The sequence below is a fragment of the Colletotrichum orchidophilum genome (assembly GCF_001831195.1).
Source record: "Colletotrichum orchidophilum strain IMI 309357 chromosome Unknown Scaffold_25.1, whole genome shotgun sequence".
In the NCBI taxonomy this organism is placed as follows: Eukaryota; Fungi; Ascomycota; class Sordariomycetes; order Glomerellales; family Glomerellaceae; genus Colletotrichum; species Colletotrichum orchidophilum.
The window spans coordinates 48118-75825 of record NW_019172981.1 but is presented as its reverse complement, the minus strand read 5'-3'; the positions used below and the strand labels follow the sequence as shown (position 1 = coordinate 75825).

Below are 27708 nucleotides of genomic sequence, written 5' to 3'. Positions count from 1 at the left end.
AACCTTGACCTTGTGCTTATTATACTAGCTAGAGGAACACGAGCTAAAACGTCGGCTTCTCCTTCCCCTTATTGATCTCGCGCTGTTGCTGCGAAATTCTTGCAATTATACTGGGAATAACCACTTTTGAACCCATTCCACTATGGGGCTAACGCGAGGTGATCATCACTCACCCGGGAACATTATCTTGATAATGCGATATGAAACCAACCTAGACGGCGCACCAAGATACTCAGATTCTCCGCCAGGCTGCTACCATTCATCTGTTCGATGTCATTCCATAAAGCCGCCCAGACTCCTCTTCCTTACGGGTGATCCATTCCTCGAGTCCGACCCGCCCCTGACCTCCACCCAGGCCCCCTTTCCTTCGCCATGTCGAACGCAACGACCTCTGCGAAGGTTGGAAAACCACCAAACAACACGAGGGACTACAACATCATCAGGGGTATATACCGAGAGTATGGCGTTACGACTCTCGACCCCAGTCTGGGGTACCTCTTCGCCGCAAAAGAGCCCGCCAACGCAGTTCACGAGTCCAAGCAAGGCGCCATCATTGCAGGAATGATAATCGTCCTGCTCGCCATCGTCGTACCGACAGCAGCAAGACTCTGGGTCCGAGGCCGCGGGGCATACACCAAGTTTGGATGGGACGACTGGGTCATCATCGTGGCGGCGGCTCTCGCTGTGGTGTATCCGGTCCTGCAGATCGTCGTCGTTGTCGATGCAGGAGGCGGCACGCACACGTGGGAAAACACCTATGACGACTACCAGGTCTACTCGTATTATCTGACCATCTGCCGGCTGCTATACTATCCAACGGTCGGCGTCATCAAGATTTCCATCACCCTCTTCATTCGAAGGCTCGTCGACACGGCGTATAGGACGTGGAGAATTCTCGCCGACATCTTCCTCGGCACATGCGTCGCCTACGTCCTCGCCGCCATATTCTGGAGCATCTTCATTTGTGACCCGCCGCGAGCCGTCTGGGACAGAGAGTTTGCGGGAGCCTTGACCGAGCCCGCGACGTGTGGAAACCAGTTGCTGAACACAAAGGTCCTCAGCATCATCCATGTCGTGCAGAGTGTCCTCCTCCTAGCCACACCCATCGTCATCTTGTGGAGCGTTCGTATTGATAGGGGCAAAAAGATTAGGCTCTTCATCATCTGGGCTTCGGGCGGGCTCACTGTCACCGGCGGTCTTCTACAGCAGTTGCAGCCATTTACGTCTACAGACATCTTCTGGGACTACACCATTATCTTACGATGGGCGGTGCTCGACATAGCCATGGGCATCGTAACCGCCTCGCTTCCGGTGCTGGACGCAGCAATCATGGGATCGTGGCACGTGGCAAAATCTAGGCTCGGGCTCTCCAATTCAGACAAGCAGAATGGCCGAGGGAGCAAGGCGACTAGAGGGACAAATGTCGAGACCATCAGTTCTGGGCCGCGAAAAGTGTATGCCAGCTCGGCCGAGAACATTGTGGGCAAGGACGACGGCATTGAGATGGACGTCATTCAGCACAACGGGCCCGACGAGCCGGGCGACAACCACTCGATTCCAGATACTACGGGCCATGACAGACAGCACAGGATCAACAACCTGGTATGAAGAAACGAAAGTAGATGATTGAAGTAACATAATGTAATCCACAAACAGACAAAGATTATCGAGGCATTGCTGTGCAACACAGAAAAGATCGTCCATTCATCTCCCACGGCCAACTCCCGAAACCCCCGACAACCCGGCCAGGGATCAAGTGTAAGCGCAGTCCGGATGTGGCAGCATCCCGAAAAGCCCCCTGGTTCGGCTGTAAGCGACCCCCGAGATGATGTGCCCGGGGTTCATAGGTGACCCCCCCTCAAAGGCTGGCAGAAAAGCTCACGCAAATCCTTTGATGCACCCCTGAGGCTTGTTTGGCGAGTGGATTGTCGATCACCTCGTCCGTGCTTGTTTGGACTCCTAGTCGTGATATAGATGGCGTGGATGAGTCCTTGATAACGCGAACAACGACCCATTTTTTTACCCTGGGGACTGACTCGCGGGACCGAGTTTGGCGAACCCTTGACACGCTCTCTTTTCGATTACGATGCCTCTTGCCGTGGTTTCTTGATACGTGGGCGGCCTGATCGAGGCGCTACGGCTGCTGACGGGGCCCGTATTGCCACACGTACTTGATCCTTTGAAAAACCAGTAATACTGACTATTTGAGCTTGCGGAAGGTTTGCGTCGTTATAGAGGGTCCGTATACGCTGACGTTCAGCCTCAGTAAGGTGCTTCGTCGTACTGCCTTTTGGGCGGGCCATAGTGGTGATAGATTGGTGATAGATTCAATTGGTAGTAAAGTTGGTGGGTATGTAGGAGAAAGAAGTTGAAATCTGGTAAAAAAAAGGTCGGGCGGTGCCAATTAGTGGGGCGAACTGCGAATCAGGCTCTTTGATTGGCTAGAACCCTGGTGGGGTAGTGGCTTGGACCATGCCCCACCGGCACCTAACAGGGGGGTTAAACTTCGGCCGGGTACCAATAGTTGACCCGAGAACCAGGAAACCCGTTTGCTGGACCGGCAGCAGTCTGGTCCCACATTTACCGTCGATAGTATCAAGAATCTGGATTGAAACCGTGCGCCGGAGCCCGGTTGCACTGCAATCTGAAGAGAAGCTCTAGATGTGTTCCGCGCGCCTCACCCTTAAGGTAGGCTACGGGGAGTACGGATGTGAGATGGCTGATATACCGGCTAACGCGGCAAGGACATGAATCGTCAGGAGATATCAACCGGAAAACGGAGAGTGTTGTTAATATATAAATGTGGCTTGAAGACTAGGTAATATGAGGGATCGTCGCCGGTCAGGGCTTTGCAGTGGCTTGCCTCAAAATTCCGCTAGGCGAAGTATGACAGCCAACTCTCAGGCACCTATTCAATTGCTTCAGATGCAAGGAAGACAGAGGCACGACTACATTAGTTCTGCCCGAGAAAGTAATGGGACCCAGCATTTTACTCCTTGACGCTTATTGCTGAGGTGAATCTTGAGCGGGTAGAGATGATCCCTTCTAGCCAGGATGTTTTCAGTACTTGCTCCTACGCTAGCCATGCCGACATGGATTATTCGCTGCAGTCGCGACACTTTCGGTGACAAGATACGCCTATTTTACTACCATGGATACTGCAACGATCAAAACAAAAATGATAAAGCAACAATAGCCCAAGTCAAGTCATCTTCATGGTTCTTCCTTCGATCAAGGTTGAAGGAGATTTCGATCGTCAGCTTCAAAAGCTTGGAAACCTGTTTACGAGACGTCTTCATTACGTGCTAAGATGCCGCCGTGGGCAGAAATAAAGCAGACACAAAACTGCCGCCGGAGTTTCCTGGCCACATGCACTCTAATATTTAACCTCGGTCAAAAGAGCATCTTGTCCAGAAGGTTCGAGTAATATCAAAGGATGACGTACATGGCATGCAATGAGAGTGTCTCTTCTGGGTGAAGAGAGAGGGAAAATCTTGGGTGATGCTTTAAAGACAGGATACACCTAGAAACAATTCTATCCCATGCTTTATCGAAAATTGTGGCTGGGTCACGTGGCCGAGGTAAACCTGGGATGAACTCAAAATACTGACGGAAGCGGGATGTATTCTGGGATCATTGTTCCCGTCAGCTTCGCTAATTGCAGGGCGCACGCGGCGACCTGTAGGCAGTGCGGGATCACATCAGCCGCCACAGGCCCCGATCTCAAAAATACACGTTCCAATTGCCCGGAACTTGGTCTGAGCTACTTTGAGTCTCGATATTGCTTCTCGGCCAAACCATTGGTGTGAGAGTAGCACGATTCTTCCTCTGTTGAAAGCTAAATTGATTGTGAGTTTGCTTTCCCCGTCATCAGTTGCGTATGTCATCATTAAGACGCTCGCGATGAGAAATCTGGTGGCCAAGAGATCCATATTAAACTCGGATTATCTTACGTTTGATGATATATTGGATGGGACACAGTGATACATCTTACGGCTAGCTCGCTGTTGTGTGGCTTCTTCAAGCTTGCTGTTTGAATTGTTGTATTCTAGCAAATAGACCAGAATCAGACGCAGCCATTGTCTTCGCCATTATTCCGTTGCAAATAGATAGTACCTTAGGGAGACAAGAGACAAGGGGCCTGCGGAGTTGAGGTGCAGAGGAGGTCGGGCATCAGACTAAGAGATGTGAGACATTTCTCAATTTGAATTCGACTTCGCATGTTGAATACGGTAAGCACAGTTCAATGTTGACTCAGAGGACATCCTGGCAAGCGTGCCTGGAATTCATTCAAAATCAAATGTTTCCTACGTGCCTCGAATCGGTGGGGCAGCAACGGCAAATGCAGGGATAGATGACGCTGAACTGAAGCACACTGCGAGGATGGCGGAAGCACCCTGCAACTTGAAGGGCTGGCGTGCTGGCGTTAAAGTACAGTAGAGAGCGCCAAATTACGATGGAGAGGTAAATGCCGAAGGCATCCCAAAGGCGCATTGAAAACTCGAATCTCAGAGGAGTAATGGATAGGCCAGCAGACTCAATTTGATCTAGTCCAGTCGCCAACACACCTTGGCAATCGGTTGACCACCACACCATCTTCTGACAGCTCATCCGTCACCATCGCCTTGGATTCGGTCCGTTGCGACGAATTAAAATTGTCATTAGGGTGCAGATTGATACCAATTATTAAGTACAAAAGACCATGCTTGAGTGAACACAGAGGATGTTGGCAAAATGGTTGACTCGGATCCCTTCTATGGTCTCGACAGAGTTCGGCAGGCGGGAGAAGAAACTGTGATGTCGCGAAAGCAGGTAGAACAAAAAAACTGCAACGGATATGCAACACTAACTACCTTTAATCAGTAGGTTTTGATATTTGGTTCTCTTCGAATGTATTTCATTTGGCACAGCGAGTGTCATGATGCCCCCAAGGTTAGACGTGCCACCACTTAAAGTAAGCGAAGTATCCCATAAACGGACTTGATAGATTACCTAGAGCGTGAGAAGGGATGATGCAGTCTTTTCTGGATTTGCATTTCTCGTCAATGATGGCAGCGGGCTGAGCAAAGGTTTTCTCGGAGGTACTTAGCTCAGAGATGGTTCCAAACATTCTCAGCGCAATTCATGGCCTTATGGTTACTAAGAATGAGGGAAATGACTATATTTTCTGACGAAGAGTGCAATTCGAATGTCTGAAATATTGACAGAAACCAGGGGTGATGACTTGGCAAAGCTAAAGGTACTGGTTAAGAGCCACGACTGTTCACAAGCTTGGAAAGCTCCTCTCCCCGGTCCACCGCTACGAGCAGCCATGTGGCCCAGCATCAAGCTGTGCGCCAGCTTCTTCACTGTTGCTCACTGGGTGAGGCTTCAAGAAACTTATTGCTTTACCATTCTCAACACAAATCTCGTCCTAAAATGCCAGGCATGTACTTGTGTGCTCGCTGTCCAAATCTCCAGCTGCCACTTTGAAAGCCAAGCCAAATAGGCACACCTGACCAACCACAAAATCTTCGAGAAAATGTCATTAAAAAGATGCTGTCTCAGAATGCTGGTTTTATTTACGTGGCCCAATGTGACCCCGCGTCCACCGCGGGAGCTGTGCTCCTTAGCCACCAATGGCGAGATGAGTTGGCTTGCTATTCATCAGCTGTATGCACGATGCGGATGTTTTTCGGCAATTTTCATGATTGCCGCCTTTTTTTGACCTTCCTTTCACTTACCCTCCACATAACTACCTCGGGCCTTCTATGCAAGTTTTGAAGGTGTCGTGAAACGTCATCTGATCGGTAGGGCGGAATGTCACCTCAACTCCTTAAGACTCCGCACAACTCCGCCTCAAACGTATTTTTAGGGTATCATTGATCATATTTCTGGGTCAGGAACCGTTTTGGTAAACTAGCATAAGCGGCCGAGTCCAAGTCGTATAGGTATCGCGGGGTCAGCGCGTGCCGCGCACATGGTGGCCACACACCGGGCCTATTCACCCCGCGGTGGTTGCCAGTTGGAGATATGACAGCCGGCACTAGGATGACTTTGCTACCCCGCCTTCACCTACATATCATTTGGAGGTGCCCCGGACTGCCAGGATGAGTTTAGGTCCGGGGACACGTATGCGGGTAGGGCCGTCTCGGTTGGGGGTACTTCGGCGTTGCTCGTTTTGTTCCTTAGCGGTGGGAGCAGCATGGCCAAGATACATCGTGAACAATTCAGTAGCATCATGGAAGCATTTGAGTTTACCATGAGCTGCGACTCGGTTTGGCAGTTGAGGTGAGTTTAGGCATATAAGGCCAGGATGGTTGCTCTCCGAGTTTGTGAGAAGACGTAATATCACTTCTAGTGACCAACTAGAGCTTTGTGTATTATACACCCAAATCAACCCTTCCACAAGACACCTACAAGCCCCTCACCATGAAGTCGTTCACAACCTTGGCGGTTGCCACATTCATCTCCTCGGTGTCCGGACATGGATATTTGACAATTCCGTCCAGCCGCACGCGCCTCGGTGCTGAGGTGATGATCCAAGAAATAACACCAAAGAATTTCTTGGCCTCGAGCTAATGTCTTGTTCGTAGGCCGGCATAGATTCGTGCCCCGAGTGCACCATCCGGGAGCCCGTCTCCGCATGGCCGGACCTCACGGCCGCTACCGTCGGCCGAAGCGGGCCCTGCGGTTACAACGCCCGCGTCAGCGTCGACTACAACCAACCGGGAAGCAGCTGGGGTAGCGTCCCGGTCGTGACCTACAGTCGCGGCCAGATCGTCGACGTACAGTGGTGCGTCGATAACAACGGCGACCACGGCGGCATGTTCAGCTACCGCATCTGCCAGGACCAGTCCATCATCGACAAGTTCATCACGCTGGGCTACCTTCCCACCGATGACGAGAAGCAGGCCGCCGAGAACTGCTTCCAGGCCGGCACCCTCAAGTGCACCGACGTCTCGGGCCAGAGCTGCGACTACAACCCGGACTGCTCCTCCGGCCAGACGTGCTGGCGGAACGACTGGTTCACCTGCAACGCGTTCCAGGCCAGCAACCGGCGCGCGTGCCAGGGCGTCGACAACAACGCGCTGGGGTCGTGCTACACCTCCATCGCGGGCGGCTACACCGTCACCAAGAAGATCAAGATCCCAGACTACGTCTCCAACCACACCCTGCTCTCGCTGCGCTGGAACTCGTTCCAGACCGGCCAAGTGTACCTCACGTGCGCCGACATCGCCATCAGCGGAGGAGGGGGAAGCACCTCGCCGTCCTCGACACGCACGACCAGCGCCGCGGCAACGACGACGAGCGGCACCTGTGCCATCGCTAGCACCGTGGCCGTCACCTTCAACGAGATCGTCAAGACGGTCCCTGGCCAGACGATCAAGGTCGCGGGCTCTGTTGTCGCGCTCGGCAACTGGAACGTGGCATCGGCTCCGGCGCTGTCGGCGGCACAGTACACTAGCTCGAACAACCTGTGGACCTACACTGTCTCGCTGCCGGCCGGGACGGCGTTTGAGTACAAGTTTATTAATGTGGCATCGGATGGGACCGCAACGTGGGAGAGTGACCCGAACAGATCCTACACTGTGCCTCGGAGCTGCTCCACTGCGGTCACAGTCAGTACCAACTGGAAGTAAGATAAAGGTGGCTGTGCTTGGAGAAGGGCTTTCGTAGCTATCTTTTTCGATTCTCTGTATATACGTCACGTTCAAGTATTGTTTTTCTCGATGAGTGGTATCATGTAGAAAGTACATGTAATGGATATGAAATTGTTGGACCAGTCTTAAGCCAACCTGATCCTCTCCTAAGCAAAACAAGGCAATTTGTAACAATCAGTTGACCTCAAACCTAAACATGTACGCGGTCGGGCACCAGTTGAAACCAAGTGAGTGTGTTAGGTGAGTTGGATGCAAACATGGGTCGTTGGGAACGCGGGCTGTGCTACACGTGTTCTATTACAACGACCCTAAGCTCTATCAGCTTTCGTTCCCCCGCTATTCTGTGCTCTCTTATGTGGCGCTGCAACGCTTGGAGGCTTAGCAGGGGTTGAACAGGCGATTGGCGCTTCCCGTCCCGCTTGAAGCCAGCGGAAATCCATGAAATACTGCGGAGCTGCGGGCAGTGCTTGTCTGCCTGCAGTAATTAACGGGACTTTGGCGTTGTTTGGCTATCTTCCTGAATCCTTCCTGAGGCCTCTGTGGAACTACCGTTCCGGCTTCTAAGCACCACCTCAACTCTTTTGCACGCTGGAACATTGACCATGATGTGTTCGTTGAGGACACGTCGTTTGCTACAGATCGGCAAATGAGCAAGACGGCCAGCTATGGCGGCCTGAATCCTGACCAAAAGCTTTTGATGTGGGCGGCTCTTCTGCCTTGCAACTCTAGTGCTTACATCGCTCCCATCTATTGGCCTCTCCATTCGATCAAGGCTTCCGCAGCGAACCGTTCTTTGTAGGCAGCAATATGTTCTCTCTCCCAGACAGAGGCTTTTGCGTTTCGCATTCGGCAGCTCTTGAGCCGTGTACAGGGGTGAGTCACTGCCACATGCCATGCACATCAAAGGCATCAATCGATCAACCCCTAGTGAGGCAGCCACTCGAGCACGATGCCGTGATGCCTGGTGCTTTGCTGGCAAGTTGGACGAGATGGCAAAAGGAAGACTTTGCCCAAGACCATTTTCTAGTGTATTTGCAATGGAGATAAATACATCCGGAACACCATCTTCAATTCGAGAGTAGTTTTGATATCCATACAAAATTCTTAATTCCGTTGAACCAGAACATCAGAGTAATCACAATGGCACGCACAAGCGCAGCAGCAGCGGCCGCCCTCGGCCTTAAGAAGGTCGACGATTCAGCCAAGGAGACCAAGACTCCAGCTCAGGAGAAGACAACGAATGGCACATCAACCACAAATGCCAAAGAGTCAGACGGCGAGTCCACAAATGGCGAGACAGCTGAGAAGGACGAGACATCGGCAGAGACCAATGGCGACGAAAAGAAGGAGGAGGATGAGGAGAAGCCCAAGAAGCCCCTTGCTCCCTTCGGTTCAATCGCCTCGACTAAGAATATCTACAAGTCCGCCAAGGACAGCGACGGAAACTGGACGTGGGTGGACAAGTACCCCGAAGACGTCCAGGAAGCCGCTGAGAACGAGGAGACGGAGCAGTATGCCGTCGTTGTGCGCAACGTTAAGAGCAACGACAGCCGGAAGAAGCTCGAGGCCGACTCCATCGTCATCCAGAGCCCCTGGCTCAAGAAGGCCTTGGGTGAGATCCTGGACGGCTACACCGGCGTCGCCTGCGAGCTCGACCGCCTAGAGTTCGCCGCCCCTTTCCGCCCCTTTGTGCACCGCTGGACAGAGTTCCGCAAGTACCTGGGCAAGGCGGGTCTCGATGCCAACACCAAGGAGCACCTCACTATCCTGCACGACATCCTTCAGTACGAGATTGGCAACACCATCAAGGCATTCGAGGATTACGTGGCAAAGGGCGTCATTACATTTGAGCATCTTTGGATGATCTTCCAGCCCGGCGCCATCATCCTCTCGGCCCACAAGGGTCCTCTGTCGGCCTTTGAGCTCGAGGAGACCGAGTACATGGAGAACAACTGCGGCAAGTTCCTCCAGCTGCGCGCCGACTGCGTCGACTACAGCGGCAAGGAGTTTGGCCGGTACGGTGAGCGCATCAACATTTCCGAGTTTCTCGGCACCAAGAAGATCACCGGCCTCAACGCCTACCCCTGGGCCTTCCACGCCCAAAAGGACAAGCTGCGTGCGGCCCTGATCCAGCGCGGCAAGATCTTTGAGGAGCTGGCCGGACACAACTACAAGCAGTACTCGGGCACCGCCATCACCTGGGACAGCGAGGGCAACGAGACGCCCATACAGGTCGAGGGACGCATCGTCGTCGACATCAACTCGTTCAACCGCTTCAGCCCGTACCACAACCGCTACCTCGACGACTGGAACGCAAAGGACATGGAGGCGCTCTCGGCCTGGAAGCGCCAGCACGGGCTGGGCAAGGACGGCAACCTCCAGCTGACCCCTTACCACCAGATGCTCGCGCGGTCTCGCACGCGTGGCTACTCCCTCAAGCTTAAGAAGTGGCTCGACTTCTTCGTCGAGCAGGTCAGCGAAATTAGTTGGAACACGAATGCCTTTGACAAGCTCGTCCTGCCTGAGGACCAAAAGGAACTCATCCTCGCCTTCTCCGAGTCACAGCTCGACGGCTCTACTTTTGACGACGTCATCTCCGGCAAGGGCAAGGGCATCATCTGCCTCCTTTCTGGGCCCCCGGGCGTCGGCAAGACCCTGACGGCGGAGGCCGTGGCTGAGAACCTCCGCGTTCCCTTGCACACCCTCAGCTCGGGCGACCTGGGCTCAAAGCCTTGGGAGGTCGAGCACGGCCTGTCCCGTATCCTGGAACTCGTGGCGCGGTGGAACGCGATCCTGCTGCTGGATGAGTGCGACGTCTTCCTCGAGGCGCGCTCGACGCATGACCTCGAGCGCAACAAGGTCGTCTCCATTTTCCTGCGGACGCTCGAGTACTACGAGGGCATCCTCTTCATGACGACCAACCGCGTCGACAACATTGACCTGGCGTTCCAGTCGCGCATCCATGTCTCGCTCGAGTACCCCGACCTCACCCCGGAGTCGCGCCGCCAGATCTGGAGCAACTTCTTGCACGGGGCTACGCTCAAGAGCGAGGTTTCTGATGAGGATGTCGCTGAACTCTCTGAGTTAAAGCTCAATGGTCGGCAGATTAAGAACATTCTCAAGACGGCGCAGTTGCTGGCTGCTAGGAAGAAGAGTGCGCTCAAGCGCAGTTTCATTGACATTGTTCTCAACATTGAGAAACGGCGACCTGGGGGCCAGGCTTCTTCTTAGGGAATCCGATCTGCAGGGGACTCGCTTTTAGTACAATGCCACAGTTCTATTTACATCTAGTCAGAAGGGATGGCTCGGAGGTTGGCATACCTGAGATACAATAAATAACATTTGATGACCAACATCTTGATGCATTTGCATTTGTGGTTTGGGACATGTCCGTCGATGACACTGAAGTCTTGCTGAGCATACACAAAAGGCTCGGTACAAATGTAGTCTCGACAAAAGAACTCAGGTGCTGAAGTTTAGGTTCACTCACAGAGCAGGTGACTCTTGAGATGATGAATAGATCGTCAGGGTACCTAGGGTAACACATCACTTCTTCCTCATCTTTACATCGTTGCGTCATTTGCTCATTCTCATTAAGATCAGGCTATGGAGGGAATCTTCCTCAGCAATGCAAAATTACTCATTATCCCTTCTTCGCCCATCTTATTTTTGCGTCATCTGATGGTCAGACAGATGGCGGAGCAAGGCGGGGAGGGACGGAGCCGACAAGCGCCGGGTGGCTCCGGACCAATAAACCCACTTTCCCCGGTGTCCGACGGCGTCTGCAACAAGGTCTCTATCACGAGTCGGATCAAGGATATTACGTCTTGATGATGTCTGCAGCCCGCAGGATACCTCTAGCAGTCTTGGAAACCCACTCTTCAGCAACGGTGAGGTTTCCCTTCCCGTATTGGATGCCTTCAGTGATACCAGGGAACAGAACAGCAGCGTATCCTGTATCCAAGCCAGGGGCAGTAATGACATGCTTGTAGAACTCCCGATCAGGCAGACCGCCCTGGCTGATGAACCCCCGCTGGAAGTCGCGGTACTTGTGGTTCACGACCGTGATGAGGTCCGCGTCCCCGGTCGCGACGGCGAGCTGCTCCAAGGCCTTGACCTCGTCGGCCCGCGTCGCAAAGACCTCGATGGCATCGGACAGCTCCGAGAGGTCGATCTCAGCGCCCTCGGATTCTGCGTACTCCTCGAGGTCGGAGAGGTAAGCGCGCAGCTCCGTGGCATAGTTGGGCACATCGATGGGGAGGACCTCGTCATCGGCGAGGTGGAAGGCGAGGAGTGTGAGGTATTGGCCGATAGCGGCGTGGACGAGGAAATTAGGGTCGCCAAAGTTGGCCATCCAGTGGTAGGTGTCGTAGTTTGAGTGGTAGTGCCAGATTGGATCGGAGGCGCCGTTGTTCGAGCCGACGTCGAGCTTGGGCGGATTAGCAACTATCCCACGGGTCACTCCCCTCAGCAGCGCGTCTCTCATCTGCGGTACTCACCGAGTTGATGCCCCGATGTAAGAAGCCAGTATAGTCACTACCGCTGCCCAGCGACTCAACGATTCCTTCAGAAGACTCCAGCCAGGCGTCGTAGAGACTGATGTTGAAGCCGCCAAAGTTGGGGTAGATGATCTTCTTGAAAATCTCGGTACCGACGGTTTGTAACTCGGGCGTGGTTGCGAGGGCGGGTCTCGGGCCTGACACTGCGACGTCAATGTTGAGATATGCCACGGCCGTCTCGGTGAGCCAGTTGGCGTTATCCTCGACCCATTCGGTGCTGCCGATGAGGCCATACTCTTCGGCGTCCCATGACGCTATCACGCTGGTCATATTAGAGTTTATAATCACCCTCGGGGGAGGAAGTGACTTACATGTTCCTCCTCGGCGTCCAGCCCTTGGAAACAAGTACGTTGACGGCTTTTGTGAACTCAACCAGGATAGCAGATCCAGAGTTGGGGTCGCCGTTGCCTCCAATCATCCAGGTGTCGCGGTGGTTCCCAATGACAATCGTCTCGTCGGCATTGGTGCCGTTGATTCGGCCAATGACGTTCCAGATGGGCGTGATCTTACCTTCCATCAAGTTGTCAAGGTGCAGTGTGACGCCGGGGGTCGGGCCGGAGCTGTAGTTGGCGTTCAACGCGCCCGCCCAGATTGTGCGGTTGACTTCCTCTGCGGACACTCCGAAGCCGTCCAGGGCCTGCAGGAGAGGCTCGGCGGACGCGTAGGAGATGGGGATTGAGGGAATTTTGGGCGTGACGGGCGAAATGTCTGCACGTTCGACGCCCTCGTGAGATGGGTAGCCTGGGGTGGTTGGGTCACCGGGGTGAGTGGAGAGGAACAGGACGGAGCCCTTTTGGACAGAGCTGGGATTTCTAGCAGGACCGTCTGAGTGGTATTGAATTAGCAAGGAGCCTTGAACTAGTCAATGAAAGGTATGAAAACGTACGTGGATACGCCTCGTAGCCGTTGGCCACAGTCTGGTTCCCATCGTCACCGGGGTCGGTAAAGATGACAGCACCGATCATGCCGTGGTCCTGCGCATTCTTCACCTTCAAACCACGGAAGAGTCCACCGTATCTGGCCAATGCAATTTTTCCTTCGAGCTCAACTCCAAGTTCGACGAGACGATCAAAGTCTGCCTGTGAGCCACGTCTTCGCTGAGAATTAGCATGGCAGAGCACATCCAAGGCCACCGGTAGATACTCACCCAACGTAGACGTATTCTCCAGCTACATTGCCTGACGCAGAGTAACCGTGAAAAGTCGGCTGCCTGTCCTCCCGCCCCGTCACATCGTCCTCCTCCAGCACATCCTCATCCAGTCTGACATCGCTCGTCGTGCCATTGGCGTACGTGATTTGCAGCGAAGCATGCACCGGGTAGCTTAAATAAACATGATACTCATTGAGATGTGCATCGAAGCCATTCTCGGTCCACCGATCCGCCGTCCACTGCGCCGCTCCTTTGCCGAGGCCCGCGAGCTTGACTTGGTGGCCGTAGTAGTCGGACCACTCATCGACGGTGACATTGTCAAAGGCATTGACCAGGATGGTCTCCTCGTCCGACAGCACGGGCGGCCACACGTCGTCGGCGCGCTTCGTGATGGGCTTGCGGTGCGTGTGCCGCTTCTCGACGAAGAAGTCTCGCTGACAGGCCGAGGCGAGGGCCGCGTAGGTCAGGGCGAGGGAGACGTGATGACAACGCATAATGGGCTGAATCCAAGCAAAGGTGCAGAGATTCGACTCAATAGGGTTTTCCGTAAACGGTCAAATATTGAGAGAAAAAAAAATCAAAGTCTCTGCCAAGAACCGCACCCTCGGGATGGGCGACGGAAAGGTGCAGCTGGTGTTATAGCTCTCGCCTGCAGCCAGCCCGCCCACACCCCAATCGCAGAAAATATGCCCAGCAATGGTCACTCCGGGGACTAACTGTCGGTGAGGCCGGTGATGCCATTGAATGAGACCTTTCCGCCATCTTGCTTGGCAGTCTGGAGCTGTTCGCCTTGTTCTAGTGGCATTGGCGATATGCAGGCCGGGAAGAGGGGAGACTGGCTGCTCAGACGGAAAGCAATAAAAACGACGCACGTCGTCATATCTTGCTCCAAAGATCCGGTACTTTCGGGAAGAAGCTGACCCGATTCCAGGAGGAGACCAGGGCCTCTCTAAAGCTCGATACCCCAATCTGTTGGTTGGGACCGCCGGCAAGTAGTAAGACGGCGTGGGAGAGAGCTCACCTGCTTGGAGACGTGAGCGACCTGCCTTGTTTGTCCTAGAATTCGATGTATGCCAAGCAATGCCGGCGGGGGTAGCTTTGTCCATCGTGGATAAGCTGACGGCACACATCCTGGGTGACATGAGTCTTGACGTGAGGTGGCATGAGGAAACGTCAACGAGCGTCGTTTTTCTTTACACTCCTCCCCGCAAAAAACAACAGCTCCCTGTTCCTTCCCCCGCTGCGGGAGGCTGAGTGCCCTGGTTGTATGTCACTGGCACCGATTCGAGCCGACGCCGAAGCCGATCCCGCCACTGCTTCTCGGGCCCTTTGGAAGGATCCATTGCGTGCCCTAGTCACACCATCTCTCAGAATGTAGTAATGACGGACTCATTCTGACAAGGGGACTTTTGAGCGTGAGAGAGAGGCCTATCAAGTGCTGCCAGAGGTCCTGGATGGGGTTCCCGACTGCAACATTTGACGTGACAAAACGTCGGATGAACCACTGGCTCGAGCACAGACCATAGAGCAGCGACTCGGGCAACAACAGGACCATATTACCATATGACTATGAGATTGCCTTGACCAACGGTTTTCACAATCTCCTTTGCCAAAAATGTGTTTGATGGGTGTTTTCCGCCAGGAAGCATGCCAAGGTCGAGCATCATCGTGCCCCAAGCTCCAGCAAGTATTGAGACGATGAGAAGTACGGCTGGTTCCGGTTTACCGCCGAACTCAGTTCCGCTGTCATGGATGAGGTTCAGGAATTTTTCAAACAAAAAGTATATTTATTGGGGTACAGCGACAAGCTCCTCACCGCTCATAGACAACAACATGAGCGGTCTCGTAAATTGCAATATGCGTTGAAGAGGCAACGCATTTATCTCGCAGTTTTCTCACCAGTCTAGTTCATTGGAGGTGAAGTAGGTCTTTGCTGGACCTCATGGAGCGCCGACTTGCATTGTGTCTAAAATGCCTCCATGTAGGCCTTGCAACGGGTATCTCGAGCGGCGATTGCACGTCGGCGGGAGTTCTCACAGCAGCATGATGCTCCAAAAATTATCGCCGAGTAAGGTAGATTACGACAGTTCCCTTGACCTTGGTGTTACACGCAACCAAAAGTCAGTGGTAACCCAGAAAGCAGCATCGTAGAGCTTGAGAGGCTCTTGAGAGGTCACTATCGCAAAATCAAATTTTCGGAATAGCTCCAAAAAGATCGCCGTCAGCCGTCTTGCACTCCACTTCAGACATTGAACTAAACATTCATGAACAAAGGCAACTCACCTCAATGAAGACTTCGTTCAGCTCCACAGCCGCAATAGTCTTCCTAAGACACTAAAATCGCCCATGTCCAAATGCAAGGTCAACGACGCCACACATCGCCCCAAAGCGCTCTTCGTCTTCGGCAGCTTCCAGCCAGCACTCCGGCCGGAACACGTCCACGTCACAGCCAAACGCGTCCTTTCCACACTGGCCGCACCAGATTAGGAATGGAGCATTGTTGTGCGCTTTTGTGCGGCGAAAATAAGATGATATATTTGATAATCTTTCTATTTTATAGGGATTTCCTGACGAAATCTCCTAGATATACTGTCGAAACTTTTGAGGAAACCTCAGGGAAATCTCAAGGAAATCTAGGTATAAATTATAACAATTGCCGCTATATAAAAAATTGATATCGAGCGCGAAATCTCTGTAAGTAGGATAATGTATAAGTTGAGAACTGTAGACGGCGGATACATGTGCAGACCTTCTCTAATGACGGCTTGCAGGTAAGGTAGCTGGCGGGCTTCCGAGTCGCGGATCGGGGAGCTGATGCGGCCTTGGGCGATGCCGTTGTCCATCTCGCGGCGCAGGGCGATTAGGGATGCCGGTATGTTGAGGAGGTAGAGCATGGTTATGCGTACCGCTGTTGCAGTAGAATCTGAACCCGCGATCGTCTGCTCGACTGTTAGTATATTCGTATAAAGGTATTGGCTGGTAGTTGGTATTGCCTTACTCAAGGAAGATCTCTGCTAAAAGCTTTTTGTAAGTTAAACTGTTACGAAGATGTAACTGGACCATATTATTCTTATCTGCTCAGTCGGTCAGCTTCTTGTCTGCTAGACCTTTGGCCATCCTGACTTTAGATTAGTCCCCGTGAGCTATCTACGGCTTTATGAGGGCCCAGGAGGTGTGTTTTGACTAACCCTATGAGCTTGTCAAAGCCAAAATCGTCGCTTAAAAACGGCAAAACCTTGTTCAACGACTATTGTTGTATGAAGATACCCACCCAGGGTACTAAGTATGTTGAGCATGAATCTAAGATACGGAAAGACGAGGTTATTGGTCGCCACGTAACCGAACAAATACTCGTTGTTGGCCAAGAATCCGAGTGCCTCTCCGAAAGAAAGCTCGCTGATAACGTCGAGGGCGAAGTATTGAGATTTATGCGAAAACTCCATCGGCCGGAATTCGTTCGATGTTGACATGTATCTCGACTCGACAAGGCTGACAAACCGCGCAACGATCTTGTCGACACAGGGTTCGAAGCCACCGTTTTCGCAACCAGCACACTCAAAGTAGCGTGAGCTCTGGATTCATATGGTGAGTATATGTATGATTCGATACGACATACGCGGGGACTCAACTTCTCTCTATACTCCTTGCGCAGGTCATCGTACCTCATCGAAAACAGGTTGTCTTGATTGGGTACGACCGCGGTGAGAGCATACCAGGGACCTTTGGTAAAATCGGATCGGACCGCAGAGGTCTTGCGATACGTATCTGCATCGCCAAATAAGACCTCTTTTGGACTGACGCGAACCAACGGCCGTATTTGATTCACGGTAAGCTGTGTCAAGCAAGAAAAGACCAGTTTCAGAACCTCACCATATTTGTCTCCCAAATCCTTCAGTCTGAAACTTAGTTTCCCACCAATTGTCATGAGCTGCATGGGTAGAATTGAGAGAGAGTTGATGAAAGGACATGGGATGTGGCGTAATCGGTAACACGACCAAAAATACCACATCGAAAGCGAAATGAATGCTAAAAGTGCAACGCTACCAAGCAATGAGGAGGGCATGGGCCTATAATCGGTGCCTCCCAGATCGGAAATTTGATCTAGAATAGCCATTGCTACATGTACTCATCGTGCAGCGCGACTTATGATCGGCGGTCTGTCCACACAGACGAGCAACGACGATGCGATGGGTCTGCGCTTGCAAAGCTTCCAGACTGAAGGGTCGTTGATTCTGGTGTCCGTGCCACTAATTGATAGTCCAGCGCGTCTGGTGCGGGGAAAGCCCCTACATTCTTCTTGACGTTTATGGTTGGTGGCGCGCGAGCCTGTTCCGGGATTGAACCCTATTGTCTTCGTGACAGCCAGGGATTGCCATGTATATTTGCTTGTTTGCTTGTTCATTCAACGCCAAGTTTTTGGTTACAAGATGTCAGGCGGCCAACCGACCTCCTTGTCGCCCACCAATTGGTGGTTGATAACGTGAACTGAAGACGAAACATGATGCTTCGAGGATACGTTCTGCGACGGGCCGATGAGTGATGAGGGACAGCCAATCGCTTGACTGGTCGGACTCGCAGCAGACGACGGGGTTGGAATTCCAGCACTGAAGACGCAGTATAAGACTACTAAGGTAGCGTATACTTGCCTCGCTGGCGATGATTGACATCGAATATCAAGCCGTCTGCAAGCCCGGGGTACCGAAATTGAAAGCGTTGTTAGAAATGCTGCGTTCAACGAAGACTATGCCGAACCCTGGGTAATGTGAGGGTATTGGACGCTATGGTGTTCTTGGCTTACTGCTCATAATGGGTCTGTTTCATTCAAGACATTTTCGTTTGATGGGCGTTCAAGAAGTCGAGGAGGGAAACCGGCCGTTACTAACGAACCATAGACAACGAAACGGACAGGCCAGGAACTCTTTACTGATGCCCATGGTTTTGTTCCGGACCCAGGCCCGCCGTCTCGGTATCGGAACGGAAGCCTTCTTTGGGACCAACTGCCGCCGAGTCAGACGCCGACCAGCTTGCCTACATCCCGCATCCTGCATACTGCATCGCTGCCGAGAGAGTCTGGAACGGGGACTGTTGAATCCTTCGCTCAGCTCCTCCAACGGCGGCACACCATTGGTCGCGGATCCAAAGAAATGGCGACACCAAGCACAAAACCAACAGTCCAACAATTGAAGAGCTGCTGTGCTGTGCCTCTGCAGCCACGTCTTAGCGTGGTCCCAGGACACGGGTGTCAGCACAATGGGGACCAGAATGTTGCGGCTGGTCCCAATCCAACGGCGTGGGAAAGGGGGGCTGGAGGCCGACATGGGTTCGATAAGGGTTCAGAATGCACATCCCTAGGTGCCTAAGTATGTACAAATGTTCCACTGGTCCCCGAAAATTGGGATGGATCATGCCAGTTTATTTTCCAAAGAGGAAAAACTCTGATAAAGTAAGGTTTCTGGTACCCATTGATCAACGAAGAGACGGTGGTAGCGTTCGGACACGGAGGAGCGAGAGGAACCCACACCCCACCGCCGGGCCAGCTGGGATTGATTCCGGACGACAGAGAAAAAAGGACTGGACGAACCGGTTCCTACCACGGAAACAAAGATTGGAACGCTTCAACCACCCTGCGGTCCTCGTCGCCGCGCGCCGCTCCGCCTGCGGCAAACCGCAGAAAGGGATTCCTTCGCGTGGCCAAGCAGCAGAGCAAAATAAGACACAGCCACGAGTATTACTGTGCTCCAGAAAGTCCAGGCCGTGACCCATCCGACTGCGGGGAACGCCAACCGCGTGGAAACTTTCGTGTATCTTGCTTATTGTGGCTGCCTGGTGGCACATGCAAGGTCAATTTGGTGTGTGTGTGTGTGTCTCGTCTCTCTCATGGGACTATCAAGGGGGGGCTGAAATTCCAGCTGGATCTCATCCAGCCAAAGACATTTGACAGCAAACATGACGTTGCCGCCCCTCGGTAGCTTCGATCCGCGCCAGCAGACTAGCGCATCCTCCGTCTCCTCCTCGCCTCCTCATCACCCTCCTCAACACCCATCAGCAGCGGTGTCTTCCGTGTCACCAGAGTCAACAACTTCTTCTTCTCCGGCACTGGGATGGCACGCTCGAACAATCTCTATCCCTCGCAAGCCCGTGCCGCTCTCATCCGTATTCGCACCGAACAAATTCGGCCCAAACGTTCATGTCACGGAGACGGCGTCCGCCGCCGACAACGACACCACCACGACGCCAAAGACGACAACCACCAGCGGCCCGATGGACACGCATGGTATTGACTTGAGCTCGCTTAGCGGATCGGCGCATTACCGCACTGATCTCACGTTCCACGGCAGGGACTCGCCTGAGGATGCCTCAGCAGATTCAGATGAACTTCACCACCACCACCACCACGGCAGCGACCAGCGCCACGATTCGCGGGCTGGTCTGCTTCAGAATGCGCAAGAATCGGTCTACGATGGGCATAGCCCACCTCCTCTCGGCGCACAGCAGCAGCAGTATGAGCATAACCATGAGCAAGAGCAGCCGCCCAAACCGCCGCCGTACGTCTCGGCGAACTACCTCGGCCCGCCGAATGAGAGGAAAAAGATGTTCCGGATGCGAACGGCTCACTGCAGCTGGCACTCATCATGGAACATGTACCTCTGGCTCTTTCTCGGCATCGCCTGCGCCATCGGCCATCACGTTTACTACTACTCTCTGGATGGTCAACCTGCAGACGACCAGGTGCGGATGCTGCGGTACGGAACGATCCTTGCTTTCGCGGCCAAGGCGAGTCTTGGCGCCGCCGTGATATCGGCTTTCCAGCAGCGGATTTGGACGACTGTGAGGTCGAGGTTCATGAGCATTGCCGCCCTGGATTCCATGTTTGCTGCCACTGAGAACTTTATCGCTTTGCTGAACTGGGAGTTCCTCAAGGGCGCCAAGGCGGCCGCGGCTTTGGCACTGTTTGTATGGTGAGCCGTCTTTAGATGGGATGACAAGAATCGTCGATCACGGCATGGTGCTGACCGGAGTCCACAGGCTTTCTCCTCTGGTAGTCATTCTCACAGCCAACACTTTGCTGGTTGAGCCCAAGACCATCCTTCAGAACACAACCTGCCCAGCCGTCCGCAGTCTGAATTTCGCAAGAGAGGACACTCACGATTGGCGGAACCCCATCAAGATTGACGGCCGTTATGAGATGCCGCTGTCCATCTGGAATTCCACCAAGCCAGCGGACTCGGACCCGGAGGGCTGGTTCGACTACTACACCGGGCCGAGCCCCAACTTTCAGCAGACCGCGACCCTCGGGGCTTTCCTACAGGACGTCGTCGCGCGGAAGAATGCCTCGGTGGAGGTGTGCAGCAAAGGCTGGAACTGCACCTTTGAGGTAGACTTCACGGCCCCGGGGTACAAGTGCAGCGAACAGGCTAGAGGCATCGGTTCGACGCCCGCGAACCTCACGCAGGAGTCGGGGCAGGCCAAGCCGCCGTTTGGGACAGATCTTCTCATCCCCGACGGGCCCTACGCGTACTACGCTTTCACGAGTGGGGGAGAGTATTCCACCACGCAGATGAAGGACGTCGAGATTGGTGGTATTCCAAAGACGGACCCGCCGTACCCAGAGCACATGGGAGCTCTTCGCACGGAACCGGTCATCTGGATCGGTCACGTCGTCCCGCCCGACGCCGAGCATCCGGCTTCTTCAAAGGAAGGCGATGAGATGATGCAATATGTCCCCAAGATCTTTGCATGCGAGCACTACGTGACGGAGTACACCGCCGTTTTCAACTACACCGACACCACTCAGTCGGCCTACATGAAGACGCACAAATTCACCACGCCAGTCATCAACACGACATACATCCCAGGCCTCGACGCGGATGACGGCACGGCAGACAACGTGACCGCGATCCCGACAGAAAACTACGTTCTCCCCCAAGACGTCGAACGCTACCGCCACATTGCCGCGTATCACTCCCTGGGCTTCATGCTACGCAAGTTCCTCAACGGCACCGTGCAGATTGACAAGCAGTCCGCCAACCCCATGGCCAACACGGAAGCCATCCAGACCAAGCTCCTCGACCCCCGCAACAACTTCTTCCCCGTCTTTGACCTGCAGGACATGGTGCAGGAGTTTTACGAGGACCTCATCCTCTCCATCTTCTCGACCCCGCAGTTCCTCCCCGTCGTTTGGGCCGCTCACCCGGCCGAGGTCTCGGGCGGCCTGCAAGAGGGCGGCGGCGCAGGAAATCACTCGGCCTACCGGTTCCCCTGCCAGCGGTCGCGCATGGCCAATATGTACAGCTACCACGCCCGTGACCTGTGGATCGTGTACGCCATCGCCATCCTGCTTGCCACGGCGGGCGTCGCGGCCGGCGCGCTCGCGGTGAGGGAGAATGGCGGGGTGCTGAGGAACACGCGCTTCTCCAGCGTCGTGGCGGCGACGAGGGGCCCGGCGTTGGAAAAGGTGAATTGGGAGGGGCCGGATCGGGATCGGGGCGATGTGCCGGGGGATGTGAAGCAGTTGAAGCTGGGGTACGGTGTGATGGGCCAGACTGGTGGGAGTGGAATGGCTCCGGATGGGAGATACCCAAGGGCCAGGGATAGCATGTTCTGGTCGCCGAGCGAGATCAGGTGCGGGTTTGGGTTGGAGGGCGACGTTAATCAGAGGCGGAGGGAAGGGTCTTTGTTTCATCGATAAGTAGCAAGCGTGTTTTTGTCAATAATATGATTAGTATTCAAGGTTATAATCGGGACTCTCGAGGTAATGTTCTGAAATTGAAATTGTACCCTCTACCCGGAAAAGTCCCTTTCTCATTTGAAGCCAGTTGTGCATCGACGACTGGTGAGACCGGAATTAAGAGTTGACTGTTGAAAGTTTGTTACGAACAGAGTCATCCATTCTTGATATTTCTCGCATGTACGCTAAGCGAACTTGCATCTCGTGTTCCTACATGTAAACAATTCAGAATCCAAGAGTTTGTCCCGCCTCCTTGGTCACAGCAGCTTTCACATTGGCAGAGCCGAGAAGAGAATACGAGTAAGGCGGGCTGCTGGCAGTCAGCTTGCCAACTGATGCAGTGTTTTGGCTTTCACCACCAAGCACAACATCAATAGCGACGGCGTACCTGACGGATAGAGTGTTAGTCTCGTGACCCTGCTAACTAGATATCATCCTGCCTGGTGGAATGGACTTACCCAATCTGCTTGCTTGATTCGCTAAAGATGGCCTTCTTCCCAACATTCTCAAAGACGGAGCTCTGAATGAGGGCTTGTGCCCCCATGCGGGTATTGAGGCCAGTATCCATGGTGTTGTAGAACTGGTTGTAGATGTGGGCAGTCCCAAATCGCAAAAGGGGACCACGGCTGCGGACGTTGTAGAAGTGATTATTAGCATAGGTCACGTGGAGAGTCCCGGTATCCTCGGCGGCGTTGTTGTCAGAGTGACCGACGAGAGAGCCCTTGGAGTGGTCGTGGAAGTATGTGTGAGAGATGGTGACCCAGTCTGCAGCATGAGACAGGTCGGTCAACCCATCGTAAAAGTCCTTGTCGCCGTCGCGGGTGGCGGACAGATCGCAGTGGTCGACCCATACATTTTTCGAAAGCTGGATGGTGATGGCATCGCCGTAGTCTGCCTCCACCTTGCTGATCTTCATGTTGCGGACGATGACGTTCTTTTGACCGAGGATGGTGAGGCCGATGCCCTCGAGAGCTGCAAACGGAATGATAAGTTCTGGGTACCTGGGCCGAGGAAATTGAAGCCACTCACAACTGCCTGTCTTTCCCACGATGGTCTTGTCAGAGCCAACCTGTACTAAAGCCTTGCCGACAATGTTGCCTGAGACGATGATAATTCCTGGACCGGATGCATTGGCTGCAGCGGAGAGCTGAGCAAGGTTCGTTACAGTGGTTGAGGTTCCTCCAGCGCCACCCTTCGTTCTGAGTATTACAAGTTAGTCTCAAGCTGCTGGGCAGAAAATTGGAAACCTGCAATATTACCCGCCATTTTGCGTGGCATAGCCAATGTTTGCTGCATCTGTGATGGCAGCTCTCTTGTTCAAAAAATGACCTTCAGGGTTCGTCGGAGTTGGTGTAGTCGATACAGCAACAGCCAGTATAGCCCAAGACGCGAGATCGGACAGCTTCATGACGATTGGATAGAGAGAGACAGAGTAATAAAACTGAAAAAGTTTCACAACCTCGGTGGAGCGCTGAGACTTAAGCAAAAGTTGTGATGCAAACATGCGGACAACGATCCATTATATGGCGCTGGCTGACCGATGCAGCAGCATCATGATGGTACTTCTCTGCTCCATACCCGTCCCTGGCCCTCTCCGACTCTCTAGATGAGTTACTGCCAAGGCACGAATCAGAGGGAAATGCCACGGCTGAAATAGTACTTTCTTGGCATTGTGGCATCGTCTTCCTCCAATACAAATAATTCCCATGCTCTCGAGATATCCTCTTAGGTGGAATTGCCGGGGTCTATCTATTCCCCCGAATAAGGAGTGAGCTTCGAGATTCCAATCCTTGCTTCAAGAGATCCGACCATGGCTGCTCGGTAGAAACGGAAACTTACCCAAAGCGTAGCAGGCGTAACGTGAGGTCTTCATCCATTGGACCAGCAATCTATTCGTTTCTCTTGGTCTACGGGACTCTGGATCCCCATTCACATCAAAGGGGCATTTTGCGCGGAGAAAATTGTCGTTGGAGGAAAATTGCCGGGGTCGCCCCAAGTCAGATGGCAGAACTGCGCATGGGGGTCCGGAGAAAACGTGATCAGGTTCCGGGGGCTGCATAGGTCATCTCCACTTTGCCCCGGACTGATCGGGGCCGGCACGACAGCCGCATCGGCGGATCATTAATAGCGCCATCTAGCGTCTGGATCATCCTTCTTAATTTTCAGATTAAGACGATCAGCATATCTAGCGCCGATCGCATTTCGATTGACAGATGAATAAATTTGGTAAACACGTCGGCGACAGACTGACAATGGGGCCCTCACTGCGACTCAATACGGGTGAGACGATCAGCGAAACTCCAATACTGGATCTATTGGCTTTCATGATGGGCCTATTTCAGAAAATATTCAGACTTCACTTTCTGGTGTTCCAAGGCCAACTCAGCCCTCAATTTTCATTCCGGGTGAAGACACGGCCAAGCTTCGCGGTGGTGGGTGTCTCGTACGAAAGGGCTGGGCAGCAGAGAATCACGGCCAAAGCTTCAGTCTTTGAGCGCTTTTCTGCATCGCATGTGGCTGCATGGAGGAGGCAGGAATCCAAACCCAAAACGGTTCGTCCTGCATTCCAGCACCATGGGCGTTGGAGGTTTCCGATGTGAAATCCCGCCCTGGTGTTGCTACGCTGAGAATGAGTGGGAGAAGTTGCTCCGAACGTTCATTCACCTTGTACTCAGTCCACACTTGACAGAAAAGAAAAATGAGATGTTTCTTACTTTAGACCATCAAGGAAGCTTTGGGTCCATTGTGGGGGGCTGTGTCACCTGAATCAATGCTCGACCAAAATACACCGATTGGCTGTCGAAGATTGACAAAATAGAGCTGAATCAAAACGCCAAATAGAAAACAAGTATTCAGCGGTATCTAGCGGCACGATCCGGAATAGCATAGACCCTTCGAGCGTGCCGCGTACACTCAAGTTTCATGGCAACCTCAATGCTTTTCACAATAAGGCTCGAGGCGGACAGACCTCGTCCCTTATCTTGCATTCATCTCAAATTATCAGCTTACTTGAGGCACCTGTGACGTCGGTTGAAGTTGCTCTCCTCCTCACCATTGGTATGTCGTCGGAACCAACATGCTTTCTAGTCCAACTTGAGCAATCATTTTTTTCCTTTTTTGTATGTAGCGGATCTACTGGAATGTTCCATTTCAGCCTGCTATCTTCATGGCTCGTACTCTCAGTCTTAACCACTCATTCGGTCTTTTGAGTATCCGGAGAAATGCCACACGAGCCAGCGCAGTATTGTTTCAGCTACCAGGGTGGTGCTCTGTGCTGGTTGGATCTCGAGTAACGACGGTACGTTGGGCTACTTAACTCTCGTAACACTTACAGCTTACTAAGCCGAAGCAACGCAATAACTGACAGGTCTGGCAGACTTAGATCCACAACACGGCAGGCTTCTCGTCTTACATGTGCTCGGCACCACCCTCACTTTGCCGGCAATATCTTAAGTGGCCAAACGGTTCCAAGAGGAAGAAAACATATGGTCTAAGAATCGTCACTTCAATGCTTGGCAGCTACCAAAAGCATGAGCCAAAAATCCGAGCCCGTGTTTCGGCTTTCACAGCTGTATTTTTGCAATGGAATGAACTCAAGCCCTCTGCCCTAACCCCAAATCTGTTTCGCCAGATCTCTCTGGAACCTGCACTGGCCTCAAGGTGAACAACCAATGGCAGAAGCCGACGTTGACACCTCACCCCTGAGCCGTCTCGAGTCTATCGAACGGAATCCCCCGGCTCCGTTTTCTTGCTCCTCGGAATTGTCCCGAGACGACTGTTCGAATCATTATGAGCGGTAGCTTGAGCTTTCGATGCAGGGACAAATGTTCGATGGACAACGTTCGAATTCTTCTGCGGCCCATACTTGTATTGTAGAAAGCTTTTGTCAACTTGCCGCTCCCCAACTGGCGGTCTGCACGAGCCGTTGGAATGCCAGTCTTCACACATATTTAGAGCTAGTGAGCTGGGTTTAGGATTCCAGGCGACCACAAGCTTATGTGGCACATGAGCTGGTGGTGGATAAGTAGGTTGATAGTCACATCAGGGATACCAGGTCTTGAAGCTGAAGGTGCGCCGGGGTATGCCGACTTCTCCGGAGAGTGACTTTGTCAAACCCGCCTTCTCCAACCTCATCATATCACCCAAATTGGACGGTTGTTACGGCTCTTGACGCATTAAAAGAGGGTATCCTAGCAATCTCGATCGAGATTCCGTAGATCACCGCCCACTTTAGGGGATTTCTTACAGAACTCCAACTGGTCGTTTTAATCCGGAAGGCTGTTTTCACTTGTCCAATCTCACGACGAACCAGCCACACCATTTTGACTCGACGCAAACCACCGGATCGTGTTGCCAACTCATTGTGACCGGTGACTGCCAAGAGGGGGGAACTTTTACCACCCGTTTGACACAGCTCTCCTGCTACCGCTGTGTCCGCCTCGTCGCCGATGGGGCAGAGTGTCGTGGCATCGGTGGAGATGCTGCAGTTATCTGCAGAGACCTGATTGAGTTTAGGTCACGAGGCCAGCTGTCTTGCAGCAGAAGTGAGTGAAGGGATTCCCACACCTCATACAAGCTTCCAACTCGACCAGAACCTAGCTAAGTGTTCTCCTCAATGCCCACGTGGACTCTTCGCAAAAAGATTCGGGCGTACTTTTTATCTGCCACACTTCCTCCCGGAAAATATGGAGAAAAGGGGCTGGCGCCCGCCAAAAGTCAAACCTTTCATAAGAGAATTCACATTGATTCCATTACCCTATCATCGCTTTTCATGGACAGATGACAGCCTGGAGCTATTGGTAGTTGGAGGGGTCACACAGATGTGAGGACGGGAGTTGTCATAAAGCCATCGGATGTCCGACGTGGAACTACGTAACGCTCTACGTACTCGATTTCGCAACTCTCTCGGCGAGGAAGTTTTTCGGCTTCAGAGCTCACACATAAGAGGGAGGGCGGAGTGCATAGAAACAAGGATGTCCAAGCTTTCTCGGGTTGCGGTGAGCGAGCGCAGGGCATGGAATGCTAGACAACGGGCTGCAGAATGTTAATGGCGTTCCCACGTTTAGGGTCGTCAAACGACCTTCTTTCGAAATTAAACTAAGCTTGAAGGATCTTCGAGCTTGAACGGCGAGATGCAAACGGAATGAAAATAGGAGTGGTCATTTCCTCGGCGTGTGGCACGGTGCAATCGATGAGCCTGGCAAGCCGTAATTTTCACAGAAAGATTGACGCCCGGACATTTAACGGAGTTTCCTTTTGCACTAGAGCCCTAGTTCGCGACATGTAAACGCTTGAATTTCCAGTCATCTTTTTGACTCCAGCGAGTTGTCTGGAACCCAGCCAAGGGGAGGAATCAACGGTTGCTGTGACTAGATATCCCAAGAGAGAAGACGCTCGCGAAAGAGGGTGGCAGACGTACAGACTGTGCACGCAGAGCCCACAGGCACCGTCCCAGGTTTTCATTTGGCGCCGTCCAGTCTGCTTCTCATCCGAGCCACCCCATCATCGGCTCCTCTTAACACTACGTTTGTGTGAAAGCTGCCCATTCCGAAAGACAAGGCCAAGACCACACATATGGCGTAATCTTCACTCGGACCTTTCCTTAGATTTGGGCGTTCATCTGCATGA

At 53.0% G+C, this 27708-nt stretch overlaps 8 protein-coding genes across 8 annotated transcripts; 4 read left to right on the top strand and 4 right to left on the bottom strand.

The window, feature by feature from the left end:
• Positions 1-372: 372 nt before the first annotated feature.
• CORC01_03967 (uncharacterized protein) lies at positions 373-1608 on the top strand (the record flags this gene model as incomplete). The annotated part of the gene is made up of 1 exon (XM_022615616.1): positions 373-1608. The coding sequence occupies one exon, from the start codon at positions 373-375 to the stop codon at positions 1606-1608; it is 1236 nt and encodes a 411-aa protein (XP_022477793.1).
• Positions 1609-2081: 473 nt separating this feature from the next.
• On the bottom strand, positions 2082-2303 carry CORC01_03966 (uncharacterized protein; the record flags this gene model as incomplete). Its single annotated transcript, XM_022615615.1, has 1 exon — positions 2082-2303. The coding sequence occupies one exon, from the start codon at positions 2301-2303 to the stop codon at positions 2082-2084; it is 222 nt and encodes a 73-aa protein (XP_022477792.1).
• Positions 2304-6411: 4108 nt separating this feature from the next.
• CORC01_03965 (starch binding domain-containing protein) lies at positions 6412-7622 on the top strand (the record flags this gene model as incomplete). The annotated part of the gene is made up of 2 exons (XM_022615614.1): positions 6412-6513; positions 6576-7622. The coding sequence occupies 2 exons, from the start codon at positions 6412-6414 to the stop codon at positions 7620-7622; spliced, it is 1149 nt and encodes a 382-aa protein (XP_022477791.1).
• A 1161-nt stretch (positions 7623-8783) lies between these two features.
• On the top strand, positions 8784-10874 carry CORC01_03964 (ATPase; the record flags this gene model as incomplete). Its single annotated transcript, XM_022615613.1, has 1 exon — positions 8784-10874. One exon carries the CDS (start codon positions 8784-8786, stop codon positions 10872-10874), a length of 2091 nt encoding a protein of 696 aa, XP_022477790.1.
• A 589-nt stretch (positions 10875-11463) lies between these two features.
• On the bottom strand, positions 11464-13846 carry CORC01_03963 (PA domain-containing protein; the record flags this gene model as incomplete). The annotated part of the gene is made up of 5 exons (XM_022615612.1): positions 11464-12072; positions 12143-12464; positions 12514-13027; positions 13089-13294; positions 13350-13846. The coding sequence occupies 5 exons, from the start codon at positions 13844-13846 to the stop codon at positions 11464-11466; spliced, it is 2148 nt and encodes a 715-aa protein (XP_022477789.1).
• A 1840-nt stretch (positions 13847-15686) lies between these two features.
• Positions 15687-17019, bottom strand: CORC01_03962 (cytochrome P450; the record flags this gene model as incomplete). The annotated part of the gene is made up of 4 exons (XM_022615611.1): positions 15687-15859; positions 16102-16299; positions 16624-16924; positions 16969-17019. The coding sequence occupies 4 exons, from the start codon at positions 17017-17019 to the stop codon at positions 15687-15689; spliced, it is 723 nt and encodes a 240-aa protein (XP_022477788.1).
• A 2279-nt stretch (positions 17020-19298) lies between these two features.
• CORC01_03961 (uncharacterized protein) lies at positions 19299-22041 on the top strand (the record flags this gene model as incomplete). The annotated part of the gene is made up of 2 exons (XM_022615610.1): positions 19299-20311; positions 20379-22041. The coding sequence occupies 2 exons, from the start codon at positions 19299-19301 to the stop codon at positions 22039-22041; spliced, it is 2676 nt and encodes an 891-aa protein (XP_022477787.1).
• Positions 22042-22305: 264 nt separating this feature from the next.
• Positions 22306-23488, bottom strand: CORC01_03960 (pectate lyase 2; the record flags this gene model as incomplete). The annotated part of the gene is made up of 4 exons (XM_022615609.1): positions 22306-22468; positions 22539-23052; positions 23110-23279; positions 23340-23488. 4 exons carry the CDS (start codon positions 23486-23488, stop codon positions 22306-22308), a joined length of 996 nt encoding a protein of 331 aa, XP_022477786.1.
• Between the last annotated feature and the right edge of the window lie 4220 nt (positions 23489-27708).